Source organism: Channa argus, chromosome 6, assembly GCF_033026475.1.
Source record: "Channa argus isolate prfri chromosome 6, Channa argus male v1.0, whole genome shotgun sequence".
In the NCBI taxonomy this organism is placed as follows: domain Eukaryota; kingdom Metazoa; phylum Chordata; class Actinopteri; order Anabantiformes; family Channidae; genus Channa; species Channa argus.
In genome coordinates this window covers 22,063,984-22,085,724 of record NC_090202.1, presented here as the reverse complement: position 1 = coordinate 22,085,724, position 21,741 = coordinate 22,063,984, and the positions used below count along the sequence as shown (strand labels likewise).

The 21,741-nt window shown below is 42.4% G+C and overlaps 1 protein-coding gene across 8 annotated transcripts in view; it reads right to left on the bottom strand.

The window, feature by feature from the left end:
* Window positions 1-21,741, bottom strand: part of robo1 (roundabout, axon guidance receptor, homolog 1 (Drosophila)) — a 210,193-nt gene that overhangs the window by 86,241 nt on the left and 102,211 nt on the right. For all 8 annotated transcript variants that reach the window (XM_067506379.1, XM_067506381.1, XM_067506383.1 and 5 more), the window contains one exon: window positions 19,693-20,019. In XM_067506379.1, coding sequence (XP_067362480.1) covers window positions 19,693-20,019 — 327 coding nt within the window. The remainder of the gene's footprint in view (window positions 1-19,692; window positions 20,020-21,741) is intronic.

Genomic DNA, 21,741 nt, shown 5'->3' with positions numbered 1-21,741 from the left:
GAGAACTATTTTATATGGAAATCCTGAAACAGACCAGGGAGAAAAAAAAGCCAAACGTACACCGGCCAGAAAATAACAGCAGCTTTCAGAGGTGCATATATGATGTGAAACTAATATTCAAACAGGGCTCTCGGCTTATTATGCGAGGTAATTTTGCCAGTGTTGAGAAAGTGCCTTATTTCTGTGGCAGGTAATTGAGAGCAGTGATGTGAATAGAGTGGCGGATATGGTGAAGGCCTGACTCTCCCCTCAGCGTCAATGTCTCTCCAAGGCCCAGGAAAGAACCATTGTTCCACCAAGGGACACAAAAAAGGGATTAATTTGAATTTGGTTTACAATGCCATGCCTTTTAAGTTAATCCATCTGGCCTGTGCCCTGGAGTTGCCAGCTACTCCCTCCATTCCCCATTCACTCTGCCAGCGCTCTTTGTCTACAGCAGGGCTAAATGTCAACTCTACCACTGCTTGGACAGTCCTGAGAGGTAGTGAGACAGAAAAACAAATGAGGACAAAAAGAAAATAGTCTGCATTTACAGAAAAACATTATTTTCTAATCCTTCTAGTTGGTCTTTTTTACTAATCACTTTAAGTCCCGTTTTGTGCTGCATATTCATGACTTACTGTACACAGAGCGAAATAATATATACAAAATGAAAATCTCTCTAAATGCAGAGGAATTATGCAGAGCACTACTGCAATTTGGCTTTAACAGATGGCGATTTGGAACTCAGATTTTGTAAATAACAGGCTGTGTGAACAAAAAGTCATGTTCTTTCTTTCAGTGTAGTTACTAAGTGGCCTGCATTATCTGGCACCCCTGCTGAGTGCGCTAAAATGAGTCTGCCCGTACATCCATCAAGTCTGTTTTCTCCCCTCCCCCCAAAATCCAGATTCTACCAAATTACTATGATGTGTCGCTGGGGGATGACTTCAAATGCTGTTATGTTCTCTGAATTTTTTCTTAAACATTAAAATGTATTTTATAACTCTTTTTTTTTTTACATTTCCCAAAATATAGATCTAGGAAACTGTGCCTCTATAACTGTAGTACTTAGTACAGTATTCAGGAATCTGCTACAACCCCAAATCATGGTTTTACGAACACACTGCTTGAGGCTGCAATGGGAGAAGCACAAAACATATGGAGCTGGAGGAAGAAAAATAAAAGGTGATTAAGACAATAGTACAGCCTCTCCTTCACTCTCTCCTTTATCCGTTTGGTGCTGCCAGAGGGACAGTGAGACTACTGACCTGTGTTTTTGCTGCATTTTTTCTGCAACTCCCAGGGCACCCCTGAAGGACACACACCTCAGCACATCAACAGAGGACAAACACGAACAGTCGCTGCAATCATCTGCATGGGGAGTGTGATGTAGAGAAACAACTGAGGGCTGCAGATGGGCTTTTTGAAGTCTCTGGGCTGTTACCTAGTTAACAAGCCTTTCAATTAGCAGTCAAAGCAATCGACAGCGACAAATATCGCGAAACACAGAAAAATGGTTCATTTGGAGCTCAACTTAATTAATGCAATTTATCTAGCTCCCAAGAGAACTAAGTAAAATACAGATAATATATACAAAGAATAGAGAAGAAACACTGATTTTTAATTAGAAATGTTTTATTAAACCACTGTGTCTCAGCTGATGCCCCTGAATTACTGCACTGCACAGCTTATAGTTGAGTAGATGATGCACCAACGATGTCTCTACACACAGTGAAACAAAGTTTTACTTTTTCTCCACTTAAAGCTACAAGATGCAACCTTGGAGAGACAAGCAAGCTGTAGCCCGACAGCCTCAAATATTCACAGGGTTTAGCCTTCTCTGACTGTTTAGAAGGGAGATGCCTGCTCAAAAACCTTTAGATGGGAATACAGCACCTCTCACCAAGTTATAGGTCATATCTCTACTAAAAGAAATAATAATAAAACATAAGTTAGCCTTAAAGTCATCTTCAATAACAATTCTCTTACTTCGTTCTTTTTATAATGAAGAGATTTCAAAAGAGTTGCATAACAGGGAGACCAAGCCAATATGAAATCAAGATAAACAAAGCCAGCTTTGATATTTTATTTATACATATAGTAGTTAAACACTGCACACAGTTTTCAAAGCCTGGAAGCTAATGATGCTGGATGATGTCTGCACAATCGCCCTACTCAGAAGGTATTGTATACAAAAACAAAATTATAAACCAACCACCATCAAAAATGCTCAGTATTATAGTTGTTCCTAGAGAAGTGAAAAAAAATAAAATAAATGAAGATACAAATTAAAGGCCAACTGTGATGCCTAAGGGGAGCAATGTACTCCAATTACAGATTTGTTTTTTTTTTTAGGTCAAATCTCAGTAGTATGGCAAGGATTTAACTAATATTCAATTACACAGTGGCTTAGTTCTAATATAAGCCAGCAGATTTAGCTGTCACTCAGTGTTTGACAGCATGCAGTATGTAAAACTGGAATAAATGGACCCAGTGTTGTGGTCATGTCAGATGTGTTTAACCTAAAACAGATCATGCATCCTGCTTGCACTTCCTGGTACACAAGCATGCTGTCAACTTTGTTTATAAGAGACCCGTACACAGGCCTGAAATGTCCTTAGTCTGAACACTGTCAAGAGTCAGAATTATTTTGGATTCTGGACAAAATGTACCGTGATTTCTTCAATGCCCCCATTCTTTAGTACTAATGTGTAACTTTATACTTTCGTCTGAAGGACAAAACACAGTGAGGCTGAGAATTGGACAAATGCCCCCCCCACACTCTAAAGATGTGTATTGAGGTGGACAGCTTATACCACCCCCTCTCATACACCATTAGTGCAATGTGGGTTGCACATTCCAGTCCCCCCCGAGTGTGTCAGGGAAGTGGGGCCCCCTCACCGTGGATCCATCTATAGTGCGCTAATTTATCGCTGGGCCATGCAAAGCAGAGACGACCAAACGTAAATAAATAAGAATGGGCTGAATCTCTGTATACTTTTCCCATTTCAATCAAGTGCAGGGATGGAAACCAGACGGCACGGTCACACTTAAGGGTCAGTCCAGGCTCGATTAGAAAGACCCTCACTCAAAACAGAGTGATTATTTTTAAACCCTTAAAGTGTCTCTACCTGCTGGCTGAGCAGTGGGGAAATGGGACTTAGGGAGGTTAAAAAAAAAAGTGCCTTTGCCCCTAAACTCACCGTTCTCTCCACCCGGCTGTCAAGATGTGCAGCATTCATAAACAGACACAGACAGGATTAAAGGTGCAAGAAGGAAGGTCAAGGAGAAGGGAACAGGAGATTGAGAAACCCCGACTCTCACCGTGACAGATAACAGTTGCCGGCAAGCACCAAGCTGAAGCCCATCATAGAGATGCTGCTGCAGCAGGAAAAAGTGCTGCAAAGACTGCAGGACTTAAAATGTCTGGAAACTATAACCTACTCTGTTTATTCTTATCACTCATTTAGCATTCAGTTCTATGCCAGTATAATGACAGGGACCACAGTGATGGTAAAAGAGTGGAAAGACTACATGGTAGGGCTGGCAGTGTATATGAGCATTATCATGTAAATGGTAGTTACTGTACAGTAAAAACCCTGCTTTTACAAATGATAGCAGCTGTGCCTGAGAGAGGGAGGGCTGTGTCCTGAACATAAGTGCTCTTCAGAGACACTATCCCTGCTTTTTTTCTACCACATCAAAGAGATGCCGCTCAAGAGCGTCCATTTGCATTGCTGAACGCTCGGCACTTTGTCTATGAAACTCCTATATGCTTTCTCAGTGACATTACCCATGTGTATGTATGACAGGTGCACAGGTTTGTGAAGAAGAGTGATCCTTCACCCGCCTATGACATGCTTATTATTAATTCAGGCAGGTTGTCATCACCTCATCACGCATTTAGCTTCCTCAAATAACTGAAGAATCTCGTAAAGTGGTGCTAAATTTGTGAACTTGTGACCACCTGCAGTATTTCATTAAAACTCTGCTTGATAGGGCAGTTCATGAGATTACATTGATGACATCCAGCTAGTTTTATGCTCGACAGCTGTGCACTATTAACACACTACCTCCATTACCTTTCACTCGTCACCCAAATTCCACCCCGAGCTCTACGCACAGCACAGCAAAATTTCTCGATGCCAATCTTGTAATTGTTGCATATATGGTGATGACACTTTTTTGGATCAAGAGCAAAGGAATAATATTGTTGAGGAAGGGACAGCTTTGTGTGTTTATGGTGGGGGGATTGTAGTTCAGCAATGCAGCATGCATCTTGGAAATCCAGGAAATTTGAGAAGTTTTTATTCTCTTTTTATGCCAACTGCTGTGTAGTATCTGTGTTAAGGCCCCTGTGCTCCTGACTCCCAGTGGCAACATCCATATTACACTGAGCAACCCGGTCTTGCCCAAAGACATTTAAATCCGTCAGCCAATTACAAGCCGGGCCTGTCAGCAGGATAGAATGATGCTGCTGAAGCTCCCTGATAAATACAGGCACGTCGGGGATATGAATCGGCTTCATCTGGAGTCGGTCCATACATCCCAAGTGCACATACAAGAATGCACACTTCTACGCCCACGCACACACACATCTCTGTTGAAATATTTTCCCTTAGGTCTCATCTGTCTCACTTTGTTCCACAAACTCACTTGTGATCGTTTGCAGAACAAAAAAACCCCAGTGAGCATCTGTTTAACTTAGTTTTACAGGAGTACAGCCCAAGAGTCTTTTAACTTGACATCAAAGCTGACTAGTGAATACAGTCCCTCCAGTACTTAGCAACTATGAATGCTCGCTATAGATCAAGTGGACATATGCGGCTACAGTGAACTATTATTGCTGTATGGAAAACCTGACAACAAGGCATTGCATTGTGCACCTTGAGGCCAAGTTCAGTCCACGGGCTGGACATGATTCATTAGTTCTCATAATCATGATGAAGAGTGTTTATAAACTAAAACTGTGTCGTCTCGGTCTTGTATTGGTTGTGAAAAGCACAGAAGGAATTAACGCTTTGATTCTGCCACAGCTGTGCTCACTGAGGAGAAAATCAGCGACACCTTATGTCAAAGTGTTGGACAAACACTGTGATATAGACAATACAAATTAGCTATTTGAAAAATGGCTTGATAATACTGGACCTGCTTGAGAAGTTCGACAACTCCCCTGACATTCTGTCTCCTCTAAGGTATTCCCAATGCCCCAAGACAAATGGAAAACCTGTTAAGATAAAATACTTTCCTATTACTTCATTGAATTCCTCAGTAAACCCTTGGCTAAATCAGGGTAGGTATTTAAGGTCCAGTCTGCCATTTCCATCCAACAAACCTTTTTGTCTGTATGCTGGGTAGATGCTCATTCTCCATCCGTGGCTGAGAGGATTAACAGGAGGGCTAAGGGAGAGTGTTATCTCACCTTGCAGAGATAAATCAGACAGGGGCTGTGCTGTTCACACACTGCTCTGGAGAGCAGCAGAGTTCGAGACAGTGGCATTTGAAAAGAAAAGCCACACGCAGCCTCCTCACCAGACAGTTTGTTTAAAACCTGCTTTAAACGTTTATACTCTGCTCTGTCTGCACTCAGAAAGGAGCGGCTAGTGGGCACGGGCTCCAAGGTTGTTTGGAAAGGCCAGGATGGGCACCTTGATCTCTTCTCCTGTGACAGCTTACAGACAACAGGAGACAAAAAACAAGCTGTCTGCTGAGAAGTCAGCCTAGTTTTTGTCTGACCAGCCTTTGAGTTCCACCTCACTTGGGAATATACTGAAGCCCACTCATCTACACCGTTTTTTTTGTTTGTTCATTTTTTTTTACGTCCTGCAGTTTCACAAACTATAATATGCAAAGTTGGTAAAATATTTATACGTCTTCCAAATCAAATCTTCAATGTAAAGAGATACTGTCATCAAAGGGTTCTCTTTTACAGCCTGACAGGGGTGCAGTGATACTCCCTTCTAATATTTCTGAGCAGGCCTTGCCTGTCTAGCCAATCAGAGAAGGCTAAAGTCGGGGTGGGACTTACAGCAGTTAATCAGTACGTTTATGCACCCACATGAAAAATCTGAGTGTGGACCAAGGCAACAATATCAGCTGCTGAAAGATGTCACTATGACTGACTCACAAGAGACAAGCTCCCGATTTCTGCATTAGCTGAGATGGCAAACAGAGTGTTGATGTTTCTGAAAGGCTGGACAGAGTGTAACACAGCACACATGGGAATGACTGACATCTACATTGTGATATATTATTACTGTATTAATTAATCTGTGCATAGAGTTCTGCTGTCCAAAAAGTGGATGTGGACATTTCTCTTCTCCCACATACTAAAGTGAGTGTTATAGGACTCCTGACAACTTTATGGCCAAGATGAATAACGGCTGATGTTCAAAATGAATATATTTACAGTCATATGAGGACAGCTATAATAACTTGTGTGTGTCTGGAGGACAAAGCTGTCTTTATGTGGCTTTGCCTCAGGGGAAATAGTTGGAATCTTGTACAGGATGAAAGGAAACCATATTTTCTGATACAATTCAAGCCTGAAAGCACTGCAGCAGAAATTATTTTTGTGGCCAACAAATTTAAAAAAGTGACCATGTCTGGCGAAGTAGTGTGTGATCCAGTCAGTGCTAAGGATTTGTTCTTGCAACAGTGTCACTGAGACTTACTGCAACACTTTTTTTCAGAAAACAACTCTAATCCTAACCCTAAAGAATGAATCCCACTGCTAACTGTTGCATGAAATTTACTCTTACACGGGCCAAAATATTTTACTTTTTTTGTACACAATTTCCATTAAGAGGTGTGTGTGTGTGTGTGTGTGTAAAGAACAAGTGGTTAGAAATTACTCAACTGTAGAATTGTCTCAGCAATTGTTAATTACAAAAAGGTTCAGAGGAAATGATTACTTGATGAGACGTATGCCTCAATGAGAATAATTTGAATGAATCTTGATAAAGTCAATGTGCATAAACGATGAGGTATGTGTGCCCAATGGGCTGGAGTTAAGTGTAGTAATTATAGTGCTGAAGGTATATTCAGTGTCATTATGGGACTATACTTTCACAGCTGATTAGATCACGAATACACTCACATGCAGTGGAGACATAGCTTATAATCAAGACAGATAAGAATTGATACATTTACAGAAAGGTGGCAGATAGATACAGATGGTGCTGGTGAAGAGGGTCCTTTCATCTTGAAACACTATCATTAATTAATCATTAATTTTTGCATATGAAAAAGTTCCTCGGCACAAAGAGGGAACCCTAGTTAGGGTGACCTCTGGTGCATGAAAACATCAATGGATCAGGTGCAGGCCAACTGTTCTATTGAAGGTAGGAAGCTGAAAGGAATCATGGCAACTTCAAAGGAACCACTGGCAAAACACAGAAAAAAAAGAGAGCACTTATAACAGTTGACATCAATCAATAACGGTCTAGGAAATTGATTCCCCATTCTGTTGACAGAAAGTGGCGCTGGAGGGGAATCTTTATCCTGAGCCTCCACCAGAGCAGGATGGCCACGAAGAGTTTTAGAGCGTGAATTACATCTAAGAGCATGTTGCATTGTGAACAACCTCTGCAGCGCCATGGGATGAAAGCCAGCTGTCAGGCCACAGTGGTAACTGCGCGCGTCACCGCTGAGGACAGTGTCTGTTTGCCAACAGCAAATAACCGCCTCTGGCTCTTTTGGTACCATCTCTTTTCCTGCAAACAAAAGCAGCCTGCCACGGAGATGTCACAAGCTCTTCACAGTAGCTGCCGCTACACTGCCCGATCAAACACTAAGCTGTATGTGGAACGAGCCCAAAGCCAACAGAGTAAAGAACTCTGAGCAAACCAGAGTACATGAACACGACATACTGCCAGGCCAACACAGAAGAATTTAAAGACCCTTCAGTTTTGGCTCATTTCTTATCCAGGCATCTGTTTTGCATTGAAAAGTGTTCATTGGTCATGAAATCCAGTTTATGAGAAAAGCAAACTTAACACAAATGGAAAATGTTGTTTTATTGGTCAGTTTTGAGGCAATGCCAAACTTGATAAATATGCAACAACCTAAAGAAAGAATAGAAATATTAACATATAAATTAATATTTAACAGTAGGGCTCAATTTCAAAATCAGATAAAAAAAAATAAATGTGGCAACAGAGTCAAAACATGCGACTTTAAGCAACATAAAATGGCCACTCCTACATTACTGCTCCACATTTAAGTATAAAATAAAATTATAAATATAAAATAATATGCCAGTGAGTAGAAAAAGAACAAGGATACAAAAAAAAATAAACAGGTGTAAGAGTTGAGACTGACTTTTGGGAAATATCTTTGCTGGCAAGTCCTCAGACAACCACCACATGCAGGCACATGTAGCTATAAACACGCACACGCACACGCACACACACACACACACACACACACACACACACACACACACACACTCTATGGCCGAATGCTTATAGCGAGACAGTTGCCAGCTGTCTGAGATCTTTGAGAGAACTCAACACCACCTGTCCCCTTATCTTCCCCTCATGGGCCAAGAGAGACTCCCTGTCCAACTGAAGCCACCTCCTTCTACTCTCTCTTTCCTTTGCTTAACGGCAGCTTGTCCGATATCGTCTCTTGGACAATTTATCCCCGTCTTTGTTGTTCCTTCCCGTCTCTCCTTCTGTGCATTTGATGTCAAAGCACCGAGGTTCTGTGCAATTATTTTAAATCACATCAAGGCTGTTCTGATGAGAGCGTAATCTAAATGCTATACCTGGAGTTCTGGTAGCAATGGGACCTGATGAGGTGTAGATTTTGGGTAAAAGAGGACCGTTTTGCCAGGTGTTGCTCCTGTTGTTGCCAGATAGGAATGTAGCCATCAGGTCAGTGACAGTGTGTGTACAATGGGGTGCAAGGTCAACATACCTCCGTCTCTGTGTATACATTATCGCACTCTTTCACCTCTCTCCTCTGCCTGCCATTGTTTTACTTTTGGTTAGCCAAGTATTTGGGTGCAGACAGATTGATAGAAGCCAGGCTCAAGCATGGGCAAAGTCCAACCAAAGCTAACCCCGGTTTTGCTGCGTTCTGTGTAAACACCAGCTAATGTGATACCCTCACAGTGAACATCCAGAGTATGCGAGGCAGGCGGTGGACTTTTGGTATTGAATGATAACACAACCAGACCTTGCTGGTGACTCCAGGGTTAAAACAGCTTTCCTACAGTCAATGTGCTTATTTAGAGCACAGAATTAATGACAGCTTTGCTAGAAGCTTTTAAAATATGGGAGGATTCTCTCAATCTGTGGTTCTAGCTACCAGTCAAATAAAGGCAGCCTATGCAGTTTCCAGGTAACCAGCTGTAGTAAGAATGTGTATAAGATGGCAGTGCTAATGGTCCAGAGTTCCTCTGGGTAACACACACAAACCTTCCTGCTTTTACTGCACAGACATGTGCATAGGAGCACACTGGGATGGGAAAGACTAGGGGAAGAAATGAGTGATGGCCTAAGAAGCTGTCTGGGAGTAAAGGTCTGAATTGTGAATGTAAGACTTGATGTTTTTCAGACAACCTGAGACGCACTATAATAGATGGAAGTCACCACTGGGTAGCATAGCTAAAATTAACCCAGCAGCTTAGCTATGAATTAAGCTGGGCCCCTGGGCAATGAGCCTGCATCCCACAGGATTGAGGCACGAGCTGGGCTGGGAGTACCAGGCTGGCAGGGACCAGACCGCAGCTGAGGAAAGGCTTCTTAAAATCAGGAGGGTCCGCTCCATCTCCGAGCTGTCACTCCGACTTCTCTGAAGCTGAAAGTGAATTTATATGGCAGCAGTGAATGTTGGATAATGTAATAAAATCGTAGCAACACACTGAGCAATGATTAACTTATTCTCTCCCTTCTCTGTGCCCTTCCATGCTGCTTCTTGCATGTCTGTCAGGCAATCAATAAGCTATTATAGCTCCAAACAGTGGGGTAAATTAACTTAGGGCTCCACCTGCAGAGTCGGCACTCTCCACTAATCCCACTGGCAGGGAAAAAAATTAGACTGGACTCAAAGGCCAGGTCTCAGGATCATCTGCTCCCACTCCGTCATTATCGACACGGTACTCGCAAAGAAAGCAAAACAGGTCCAAACATGGTGCTTAGGAAAGTCCTTCATTGCCTCCAATGAGTAAGACTACTACTAAAAAAAAATTGGATACTGGTTAAGTTAGTGTGAAATCCTGAGGTATTTTTAGGGACGTGAAGAACTCTGGGAAAAGGACAAGCTATGTCCTGCTCTGTCACAGAAGGTCTTTCTATGCCATCCTTCAGATGGGAGGCAATCTAGTAAATGGAGCTGAGGCACCACTGACAGATTAGAATCTGATACTAGAGTAGGATGGAGAAAGAGAGAGGGAAGACTGGCAGGGAGAATAGAAATGTCACCCTGAGCCTAACAGCAGCACTATAGTTATACAATACCGGGCCTCACTGAGTCAGATGTCAGCTATTTCAAACTTACCCACAGCAACACTGACTACTGTTTGAATTTTGAATGGATCCTCTCCACTTTCCTCGTTTTACACATGACATCCCCCTGTCTGTCTTTTATCCAGCCCTTTGCAGTATATGGTTACACGGAGATCCTTTTGTGTCCTTGCCACACCCTGTTCAGAAAGGTCAAGCAGGCACAAAGAAGAGGTGAGGGTGTATCTGTTCTATTCACCCCTCAGTGGAGCTGCCTTTCTCCTTAAGCTCCCAATTAGACTGTTGTATATGTTTACACACTCTCCACTGAGGATGATTATGGTCAGCGCACGTGTAGTTAAGCATCAGGTGCATAAATGTGAGGTTAATAAGATGAAAAGGATATTTACCCAATTGCTTTCTGGTATGATCTACATTCCTTCATTATGTTCGCTGTTTCCTTGTTATTGATTTTATTGTCCATCATTTATCTTTTATGTGCTTTGTCATTAGCACAACAGTGATGTGATGATGGAGCATTACATCGCTGATGCCTTCGTTTGTAACGTGAGACCTAGTATACTGCAAATCTGGGGCTTAGGAATCAGCGAATGCTAGCATGACAGAAAGGTCAGGATAACAGAAAGCTTGCCTAAGAACTGCACTGGGATAATGACAACTCTCACTCATGGCCACTTCTATTTTAGGAAGCACTCTTCTTTCTGTGACACGACAAGGAGAAACTCATTTTCTCCCAATTGTTGCTTTAATGATCAGATTAGCTACCACAGCAACCAAGGACAATTAGATGACAATTGAATGCCATCATGCTTCCCCTGTTTGCATTTGTCATTGACTGATGGCTGGGCTGTGACTATCCACAGTCAGCAGCAAGCAGACTGCAATTCATTTGTAGTCAGATAGCACAAAGCAGATCATTATCAGTGTTTGGGCCTATGCTTACCTCACCAGCTCTTCCTGCCTGTCATGCTCCAGGCTCAGCAGCATGCTACAACTGTGATAAAATTTCAGATGTCTTTTTATTCCCCCTTCCGGCTTCCTCCTTTCCCGTTATCCTTCACAGAGGTATTGTTGGCTATCTCTTCCTACAGGACAGGGCTCATTGCCAGTCAAGGCTTTACAGGAGAGTGGCAAAGAGAAAGCCACCATTGAAAAAACCTGGCTAGAGTTTACCATAAGGCATGTGGGAGTCTTTGAAGGCAACTGGAAGATGGTGCTATTGTATGATGTGACCAAAATTGAGCTTTTAGTACTCAGACTAGATGCAATCCAACAAGTAGTAAACACTTGTGGTATGGACAGGGTATTTCAACCTCAGCCATTTAAGCTCCTTCAGAGGAGTCATAGGTGTTTTGGTAGCCTCTCTCACTCCTTCTCCTTCTTGCACAGTCACTCTGGCACTAAAGGAAGTATGTTCTTGGCAGATTTATACATGTGTCATGTACCTTCTATTTCTTAATGATGGATTTAACTGTACTAAGGGATATTGAGTAACCTGGTAGTTACTAGTTGAGTAACTATGCTCAATCCATCCCCTGACTTCCACTTTTCAAAAACCTTTTCCCTGAGTTATAGTAAATAGTAAATGGTCTGCCCTTTTCTTCCTATTGGTACAAAAAGCACTTTAAGCTGCTTCTTATTCCCCCATTTGCATTCAATCACACACCGATGGGGGAGTGCTGGCCAATGCTCACCGGGAGAAACTAAGTTGGGGCTCAGTGGCATTTCGTCATGTGACCGCAGGAGCCGGGGATCGAACTACGAACTGGGGGATTGGTGGACGGCCGCTTTACCCTACGTGACACAGTAGCCCCAAGTTGCATGGAGTGTTATTGAGTTTTCATGGTGTAGTTTTAGGTTATGATAGTTATTCACCAGTAACTGATAAAGGTGTATTTGTATTTGTATCAATTCAATGGGAGACAGTCTGACGGAAATCAACACAATCAAAAGGTAGAAGGTGGGTTAAAAAAAATAGAGAGGGGCCATGTTGCAAGGAAAGTCATATCAGATAAAGGCTGATATAAGTACAGCACAGACACAGTTCCAGGCAGGAGTTGTTCAGCAGCCTGCCTACGGCTGCTGCTGAACAACCACAGTGCTTGTGTGGCCCTTGTGTGCAACTCAAACATCAAAAATGCTACAGTTTGTTGTTAGCGTCACTTAAATATCCGGAACATAGTATGTTAAAGGTGTAACGAAATTAACAATTGTTTTTGTTTTCATTTGCAAAAGGAACTGAAACTCATCGGTGTTTGGAGCAAACTTGTCAAGTGCATGGTTGACATTTCAATGCCCTTTTGCACCTTTGCTGCAACTTCAACCAGGAGTTCTCAGCTGTGATAAATGTCTGCAGAGAGGCAGAGGATAGCTTAATATCTATCAGTGGGTGGGGAATCGGTACTCTGTCTCCTGGGAGTAAAAAAGGAATCACAAGGTCTTTATTTGTTCCCCCTATGTGGACTAAATGTGCCCCTTGAGCACATTTTTCTAACTTTGCCAAAAATGTTGTCTGAAAATCCCTTAAGTTCCTGTCTGCAAACCCCTTAATCCTCCCTAACTCCATCGTCACGAATCGAAGAGCATGATAGAAGGTTTCAAGGGAGGGCTTAACCTAGGTTTAATGCCACGGCATGTCCACAGAACACAACGCCTGGTCATATGACCATACACCAGAACCACGACATGTACCTACGTACTAACCTCACAAACACATGAACACATACACACACAGCCTCCGTGGCCACGGGAGAGGCTCAGACCAAGAGGAGATTACACCTCACAACAAGAGTAATGCCAAGGTCTCTGCAGAAGAAGTGGAGATTAGAGTTAGCAGCATACATTCATCTGGTTCTCACAAGCACTGACACACAGCTTACCAGCAGAAGCATTTATCACATATGGTTTAGAGCCAAACACACACACACACCAAACACAAATGGTAACATTTTGATAAAAGTTGCACATGAAAAGTCACTGGCTGAAATATGCACACACACAAACATCACAAATGGTTTTTAAGAGGAGGGGAAGTGAATATACTTTGCTATCAGTGCTCCTCCTGAGTGCTAGTACAAGACCACTGGACTCAAGAGCTCACATACTGTATCTTATCTGCTCTAGACTAGCACTTCATAATGTTAATATCATACTTCACTATCCTGGGACCCTGCAGCCATCCTACCCATGATCCTATTCTGTACTATAGCCAGGAGCAAAGATTAGATGGAGATGAATAAGCAGTCACTGTGGTGACAAGAAAAAAAAAGAAGCAGCAGCTCTGACGCACAAGAGTTTAGTGAGCAGACAGAAAGCTGCGCAGTATCTGTGTTTTTCATAGACATCCCAAGATATCTGGGCAGTGTCACGATGTGTAAATGGATCGAGTGCAAAAACAGAGGAAAGTACTTAAAGTGGTCTCCATAAGTCAGCGTTCCCTTCCCTGTTACCAGAGACAAACCATTTCCCACGTGAATGCACACAGAGAGGGATGGCAGGAGGAATTCTGTGTGAAACAGCTGCGTTTAGCACAACAAATGCTTTTCCTTCTCTATTTTTATAGAGAGATTTTAATAGAGGCAAATATCTGTCACAATAAAATGACTAGCCTCAAGCTTCGCCCACTAAAGAAGTATTTTATGCTTCCCTTATAAAAGTACTTCATTTACCCAGTCTCTGTATTTATTGCTTATAGTGAAATCTTCTCCTAATTTCTACTTGTGAAAATCTCAAGATTGTCACGAGTGGATGCAGATGAGAAAGACAAGAAACAAACAAGTTGGGAATTCACAGAGAATCACATGAAATCTCAAATTTAGATTTTTCTTGTCTTGGAATCTCAGACAGTTCTCAGCTTAGTTTTCATCCTTCAGTTTCTCTGGGCAGAAAAGTAACAGAAGGATGGATGAAGAGGGTTCTGGTGTTCTTTTGCTGGGCATCTCTCCCCTGCCTTCCTGGGCCCAGTGGGCTGTCAGAGATGGGTGGCGCAAAAAGAGATTGATGGAAGTTTGTTCGGGCTCCTTTACCCATTTCTGTCCACCATCGCTTTAGCTCATACAAACCCCTTTAAACAACCCTCTGCTAAACATTGTTCACACACACACACACACACACACACTCACACACACACCGGAGATAAGAATTCGTGCTTTACCCAGTCTTGTTCCATCAGAGGCTTATTCCTATATAAACCAACACATTCATACTGCTCTCCCACTCTGCATGATGTGTGTTGTCTTTGGGCTTGGTGCCAGTGTTTGCTGAAAACAACACAAAGGACCTAAACTTCTGCTAAAAGGCTGCCCTGCTTCTCTCCTGCGGCTCTTATCCACTGCTATGCTGCTCTTTCCTGTGATGAGCATATTCAGCGATTGGCCTTGGATCTTGCCAGCAGTATTTGTTTTGGTGGGGGAGGGCTATCTGTGGGCGAGGTTACGCTTGTGTGTTTGTAAAAACCATGATCTGAAAATCTCAAAATCAGTCTGACATTTGACACATTTTTACATGACTGAAATAGACACAAGCATTTTCTGTCCCTTCACTCCAGGCTGCTGTCTCTGCAGGGAACAACAACCACAACACATCAGCCAATATCTGCCAGGATAACATGTTTAGTCAATGGGGCCAAAGTTTGAAGTGTGCATCAGAAGCACCACACACGCTCTGGTGTGTATACACAGAAAGTCACTACTCAAAATGGTATTTGCAATGAGTACGACCAAACAGAGCAAATAGATACTGCTGCTTTAATACATGGACGGCATTGATTTATGCAAGTACCTGGTTCAACAGACCACATGCAACACGCATGATAAAAACCACTCTGTATAGATGGATAATTGAAATGCATTTGTTGAACTTGTATTCACTGCACAAGTTTACAAAGATTGAGTTAATTAGGCTGTAGCCAGTTGTTTCCTTGCAGCACTTTCAATATTAACAGTACAGGACTAAAATTGCTTTCAACAGCACACACTCCAATCAACTATTCACAAGATGAACTAAAAATAGCACATAACTCATTAAATGAGTAAACAAAATTTGTTTGAAAGCCAAAAGCATCTTTGCAAAACTTTTTACATTAGCAGGGAACAAAGTGAGGCTTCGGCAACGCGCACACACACACACACACACACACACACACAAACACACACACACACCAATGGGTTTTGAGATTGTGGACGAGGTCTGCATTCCAACATAAAACCGATTGGAGTGGAGGCCAAGAAGACTGTGGTGTGGAGCCCACGCCTCGGCTGCATGTTGACTCATGAAGCAGACCCTGGCTGTGCCGTTTGCACCAATTTGCTCTGAACCTCCCTGAGACAAATAACTGCCACAGAGCTGTAACACTCAGCCTCCAGTCCCCCTGGCAGCATGCCATCGCACTCATTGCTGCTTCTGCTGCGATTTAGCTGCTGTGTTTTTTTTTCTCTCTCTTTGCTGCTCTTATTCTCTATTGTTTTTTTTTCCAACTAACACATTCACTTTTTCTTTTACTTCACTTCATAATCTCATTTCTGTTTAGAACTTCTTCATATTTGCCAAGCAGAAAATAAAGCTGTTAAAGGAGTCAATATAACATAACAGATGGAGAGATGTGAACTTAAAGCTGATTGAATTCAAAAACAGAGCTGCTACACTATATTGGCACTCGTGTTATAAGTTAATGAGGGGCACAAAGCATGACAAATAATTAATTACTGTGCCACCAGTTAGCGAAATAAGTTTTTTCAGTCATAGCGTGTGTTCCTTTTCAGTGGGTGGTAGTGGAGAAATTACGAAGAGTAGGGAGGAGGGTGGAAAGAAATGCGAGATAGAGTAAACTCAGATGTTATGTGTCAAGAGAAGGGGTTTCGTTTAGGAGGGGTTGAGCTAAAGACCCCCAAGTCATTGAGGGCCAACAGATGTGGTACAAGGGATTTCCTATGAGAGAGACAGACGGGGTCCTCAGACCAGTGGGAGGTGACAATGCTGCCTTTAGGGTCTTGCATGCCAGCCAACTGTCCTCCGCTTTGCAGATGACCCCTAGGTACAGCCCCAAATCTGTCAGGATGAACCCTGCCTACTTCAACACATCCAACACCGCAACCTTCCCCCACTAATCAGCGAAGCCAGCTGGCTGCGCATGCTGACAGAGGTATCATAGAAGCATCGAGATCAATGAGCTGCTGAGATAAACGTGTCTGAAGTGAGTTATATGCATTGGACCAAAGTCAAGTAAACATCCCTTTGCTTCTGTTGTTAGTGGCTGTAAAAAGTAAACCCTGCCTCTGGAGAGAAGAGTTTGTGTGTGGATACGAGGCCTGCAGCCAACCCCGTGTGGTCAGCATTGTGCAGCCAACCAGGCCACTAGACAGCAGGCCCTGAGGTTATCGCCTGCTCAAGTGGAGCAGTGTGCCGTCCATTACCTCACTTTACTATCTCTGCATTTCCAAAAGGGAAACAAGCTATTCATAGAGCCTCTCAGGACCTCATGCAGAGTGCTGGGTAAACTACGAAACATATCACAGAGCGTACAGTATACTGCATTAAGTACTTCATACTGATGACTACATTAGGTTCTTATACACACATGGCAGTTTTTATACAAGATATCAAAAACATATTAGCATATTTGTAATCAAACTAACAGTTTGACAAATGTCAGAAGACGACTTGCACCACATTCTTTCAAACAAAAGTATTTTTAAGCTCCATTTTTTAAAATGAATTTTGACAGTTTGTTTGCTCGGTGAACACATAAATGATGTGCTCAATTTATTGAAGCTTAATTGCAATTCTGCCAGTACTTCCTGGTACAAAAAAAAAAAAAAAAAAGAAAGAAAGAAAATCCATGTAACATCAATGCTTTTAGTCCTTTTTCAACTGGAAATTGACATGTCTAATATAAAGCAAACAATAACATAATAGGAAAAGAGTCCTATCTTAAGCTTGTTTGAATTCACAAGGCAAACAGGATTCATGGTACAAGCATTAGCACAGGCTTTGGGTTAAGAGGCTGAGATATAGAGATTGTGGGCTGTTCTGTACATGTGGTTAATGATAAACCAAACAAACTGGGTTAGTTCTCCTCGCCTGGCAAAACAGGACTTGTTGAAACGTGGATTATGTTTACTATTGCTCGTGGGTAAGAGAAACTGTAAAGCCCAGGCTCTTGAAATAATGTCTCCAAAACACTGTGTTTTTAGCTTTTAACATGAAAATGTCAGAGGGGGGGAAGATAGGCAAAGTAAACACAATTAAAACCTCAACTTCCTTCTTTGGAGTTTTATTGGAAAGGAAAAGCACGTTTGAACCCCAAACCCACTCTCAGACTGATAAAAACACCCTGTCTACAATTTTCAACTCCTAAATGCACAAGCTTCTTTAACAACAGCTCGGAATGTAAAATGCTTTAAACTTTCTTGTAGACACTCATGAGCCAGATTTATGGCTTGTAGTTTCTTCACTCTGGAGTTTAAATGAACCCTTGTAAAAAAAAAAAAAAAAAATCTCAGTGTTTCTAAACTTATTCTCTTTTCTACTGCTTTTTTCTTCTGCAGATTTTGGTCTGGGTTGCTCCTACGAAACATAATTATATGTAGTTAAGCGTGAGCCTCAGAGAGGGGGACAGAGAGACACCAACTGAGCGAGGAGGAGAGAGGGGGCTGGAGCACAGTGGCTTGTCATTATGGGTCTGTTTGAACCTTATACAGAATAAGGAGCCCAAACTTGAGACTGAGCCAAGGGTGCGCTGTACTCGCGGCCATTGCAAATCTTGTTTTTGTACTCGAAAACCAACTTCTGAAATAAACACTATATATCATCTACTACTAGGGAAAATATTTTTAGCATTATAACCTTGGAAACTTTCAATATGTTCGAAACTATTTTGTTCTCTTGTCTTGATTTTTTTCCCAAATGTATTTTTTACATAATTAATTTGCCTCTAAAGCTGTTTGGATAGTTAAATTTTAATTGCACTAAATTATGATTTTCATCTCATCCTAACTACTTCGCACAGCATTTCTGCAGACTTTTGATCTTCTTACGAAGACTTAAGACTCTCAGTTCCTACGTAGAGCTCCTGAAGTACACCATAACATCTCAGTAAACGATTAAAGATCCTCACAAAAAGCCTCTGTTCTGCTGTTTCCTACTTAAAATTTCACTAGTGGACAATAAAGATGCTAAAATATAAAAAAATAGCATTCAAAGCACAGCAGTTTTGCCTCATCTGTACAGAGATGCCACTATTACAGCTTCAATCCGGAAATACACAGCGCACAAAATACATACTCTAACTGACATCTCATACCCAAGACCCTTACTCTGAAAAAGCCAGCAATCCATGCCCAGTCCTGCAACTCCACACACACACACACACACACACACACACACACACACACACACACACACACACACCATTCTTTCTTTCCTCATCTTGATTAGATTACAGTGAGCGGGTTGGTGACAGCCTCTGGGCACGCTAGAGGAGTGGTTGATATCTGAGCTCTCCTCCTCAGCCTTAACTCTCAGTCAGTCAACAAGAGCAAAGACATAATATAACTGAAGAGCTGACCTCACCAACGAAAGCATCCGTTTAAGGATCACGGGACCAAATTTGTTAACACAGATTACAATGCACAAAGAGACTAAATGGTTTAGAATCATCATTTACTCTTCATACACTGCGTATCCACTGCCTGCCAAACACAGTCCAGGCCACTGTATCTCAAAGCCTTCTGGTTGACTCTACAGATGCTTAAATACACTTTACATCAAAGCCAGTCTGCTGTACTTTGAGTGTAGCAGACAATAAAAAGGAATCTTCAAAACAAAAAAGAGAAAGCTCTTCCTTAAAAGATGACTAAACACAGACGCGGTGATTGCATTCCTTTCGATATAAAACCTCATATCTATCTCTCTGATAAAAAAACAGCTGAATTGGGGCTAAAACAGAAAAGCCTTTGTTCCCATTGTAGCTCCTGACCACCTACCGAGGGTCCTTTAGAGGAGCACTCACCCTGGAATGATTAGGCCACTTCTCCCCCAAGGCTCCACAGGCCTACAGAGACCGCTGGGCCAAACACATCCTGCCCATCTCCTGAGAGATTATCCAATTCGGTGAACACATTGAGCACAGAAACACTGGAAGAAACTGGAGCCTGCTTTTCAGCTGTGTCTAAACCCCAACTTTTCCATTTACACCCGCGCTAGAGGCAGAGGAAGACATAGGAAGACATGCTGCACTTACTGGCTACTTCCAGTGAGGCGTTGTGACTCACGGCCTCTCCCAGGTAGTTGCGAGCAACACAGACGTAGGAACCTTCATCCGGCTTGCTCCGTCGTCCATGGACGATGCGTAGAAAGAAGAGGGACCCGCTGGGCAGCAGCATGCGCTGAGAACGGGGATTGTCCCTGTCTGTTTCCACACGCTCTCCATCCTTGTACCACTCCACTGTCGGGGTTGGCCGCCCTTCTGCCTTACAGTTGAGAGTGGCGGGCTCCCCTTTAGAAACAATCAGGTCAGATGGGTGCTCCACAATCCGAGGTGGGGTGTCCTCTTGGCGTAGACGGGATCCTGAGAACACATTACAACAATGAAAGTTTATATCTGCAAGGATCAGCTCTAGGCACAAAAAGTTTCACTTGTAGGATGAGAAAATCGATGTATAAATAGAATTATGAATAATGATGCTGCACAAGTATGAACTTCCATTCTTCCCCAAAATGAACAGATATATGTATATCATCTTTGCATACAGAAAATATCACTTAAAAGCATCAGAATATTTTCTTTAAGCTACAATAACAGGTGATGCTGATGCCAGTTGAAAAGATCAAATAAGCTATCAGTCTGGGAGGAAAGTCACTCTTTAATTACAGCAGCAGCTCCTTTAGTAGCTTAGCACTGCTCCTACTGTGTGACTGCATCATTTTTAAGATCAAAGAGCAGAAAAGAAGAAAAAGAAGGCAACAGTAAACACGAAGATGACACACCTTTAAGGTAAAAGGAAATTAAGAGATTAAAGATAAGATTCAGATGCAGTGCACAGCCTAGCAATGAGACAGGAGCACAGATTACACCGCTGAAGAAAGACACAGCAGTGCCAACAGCAGTGCCAAGGGGGTTAACACCCCAGTGCTATCTCAGGTCATTACTAATGCTCTCCAACCAGTCAACTGTGGCTATCAAACCTGCTTTACATGCAAATTAGCTTCCTGTTGTTAAATCCTGAAGGGTGGGACTTGGTGAATGCATTGCGTGTGTGTGTGTGTGTGTGTGTGTGAGAAAGACAATGAGAAAAAGTTCCCTCAGCTCCATATCTCCCAGCATAGGCCTTTGGAGCCCATTCAGCCCCAATTAAAGAGAGTCGTGTCTAATTGGAGACAGAGGCCTGCAATTAATTCAGCCAGCATCCCGTGAACTTGCCACACAGGCTCATTTCGGTGCCCTCCGCCCATTACCGAGGAAATGTGGTGCTGAGAAGGCATGTTCTTGTGGTCGTCACATGAGGTAAAGTCAGCATAAATAATGACAGCTCTGTGGGAAGATTAATCACTTCAATGCAAATGTCTATTGTAGTCAGTGAGATATAATTACTCCAGTACCCCAGTGAAGGACGTCATGATCACGGGTCTTTTTTAAGTCAATCTAAACTAAACGTTCATGACTTGCTTGGGCTGTGGTGACTTTGTGGAAATTACTTGATTGATGGTGTTCGAGGACTGTTTTCAGAGATGCTTCCTTCAAAGGGTTCACTGCAGGCATGCATACTCCACACCTGTTGTTCCTACACGACTGGGTTGTCCCTAGAGATGTGATGTAGGACTCATGTTTAGACACCACACATTTGTTTTCTAAAACCACTAGTAGCACATTGCAGTGTTTAGTCACAGAAAACTGCATTCAGGCAGCTGTGTCTTGGTAGAAAAGTCGTTCACTATGTTGAAGTCTTTGGGCAAGACAATGAACCCCAAGTAAGTCCTGGTGGGTTAAGCGAAAAATCTTATGGCCATAATCGTTGGATGAGAAGTAAAACTGCAAAGTACTTTGAGAGCTCCAAACAGTCACTCTATTTTAAGAAATTAGATTTATGTAGGTAGTAATGTCAATATAATACAGTATATACAAAGCATAGACCAGCTGAAGTTTCACGATTCAGTGAATTTGACATAAAAACCGAGAAAAAACCATTCTTGTTTCTGCATGACATTCTGTAGATAGTGTGTGGGTATGAGAAACAGTTTCTGAGAGATTAAAGCATTTCTGAGAAACAGGAACACATGGAGAAATGGTGGG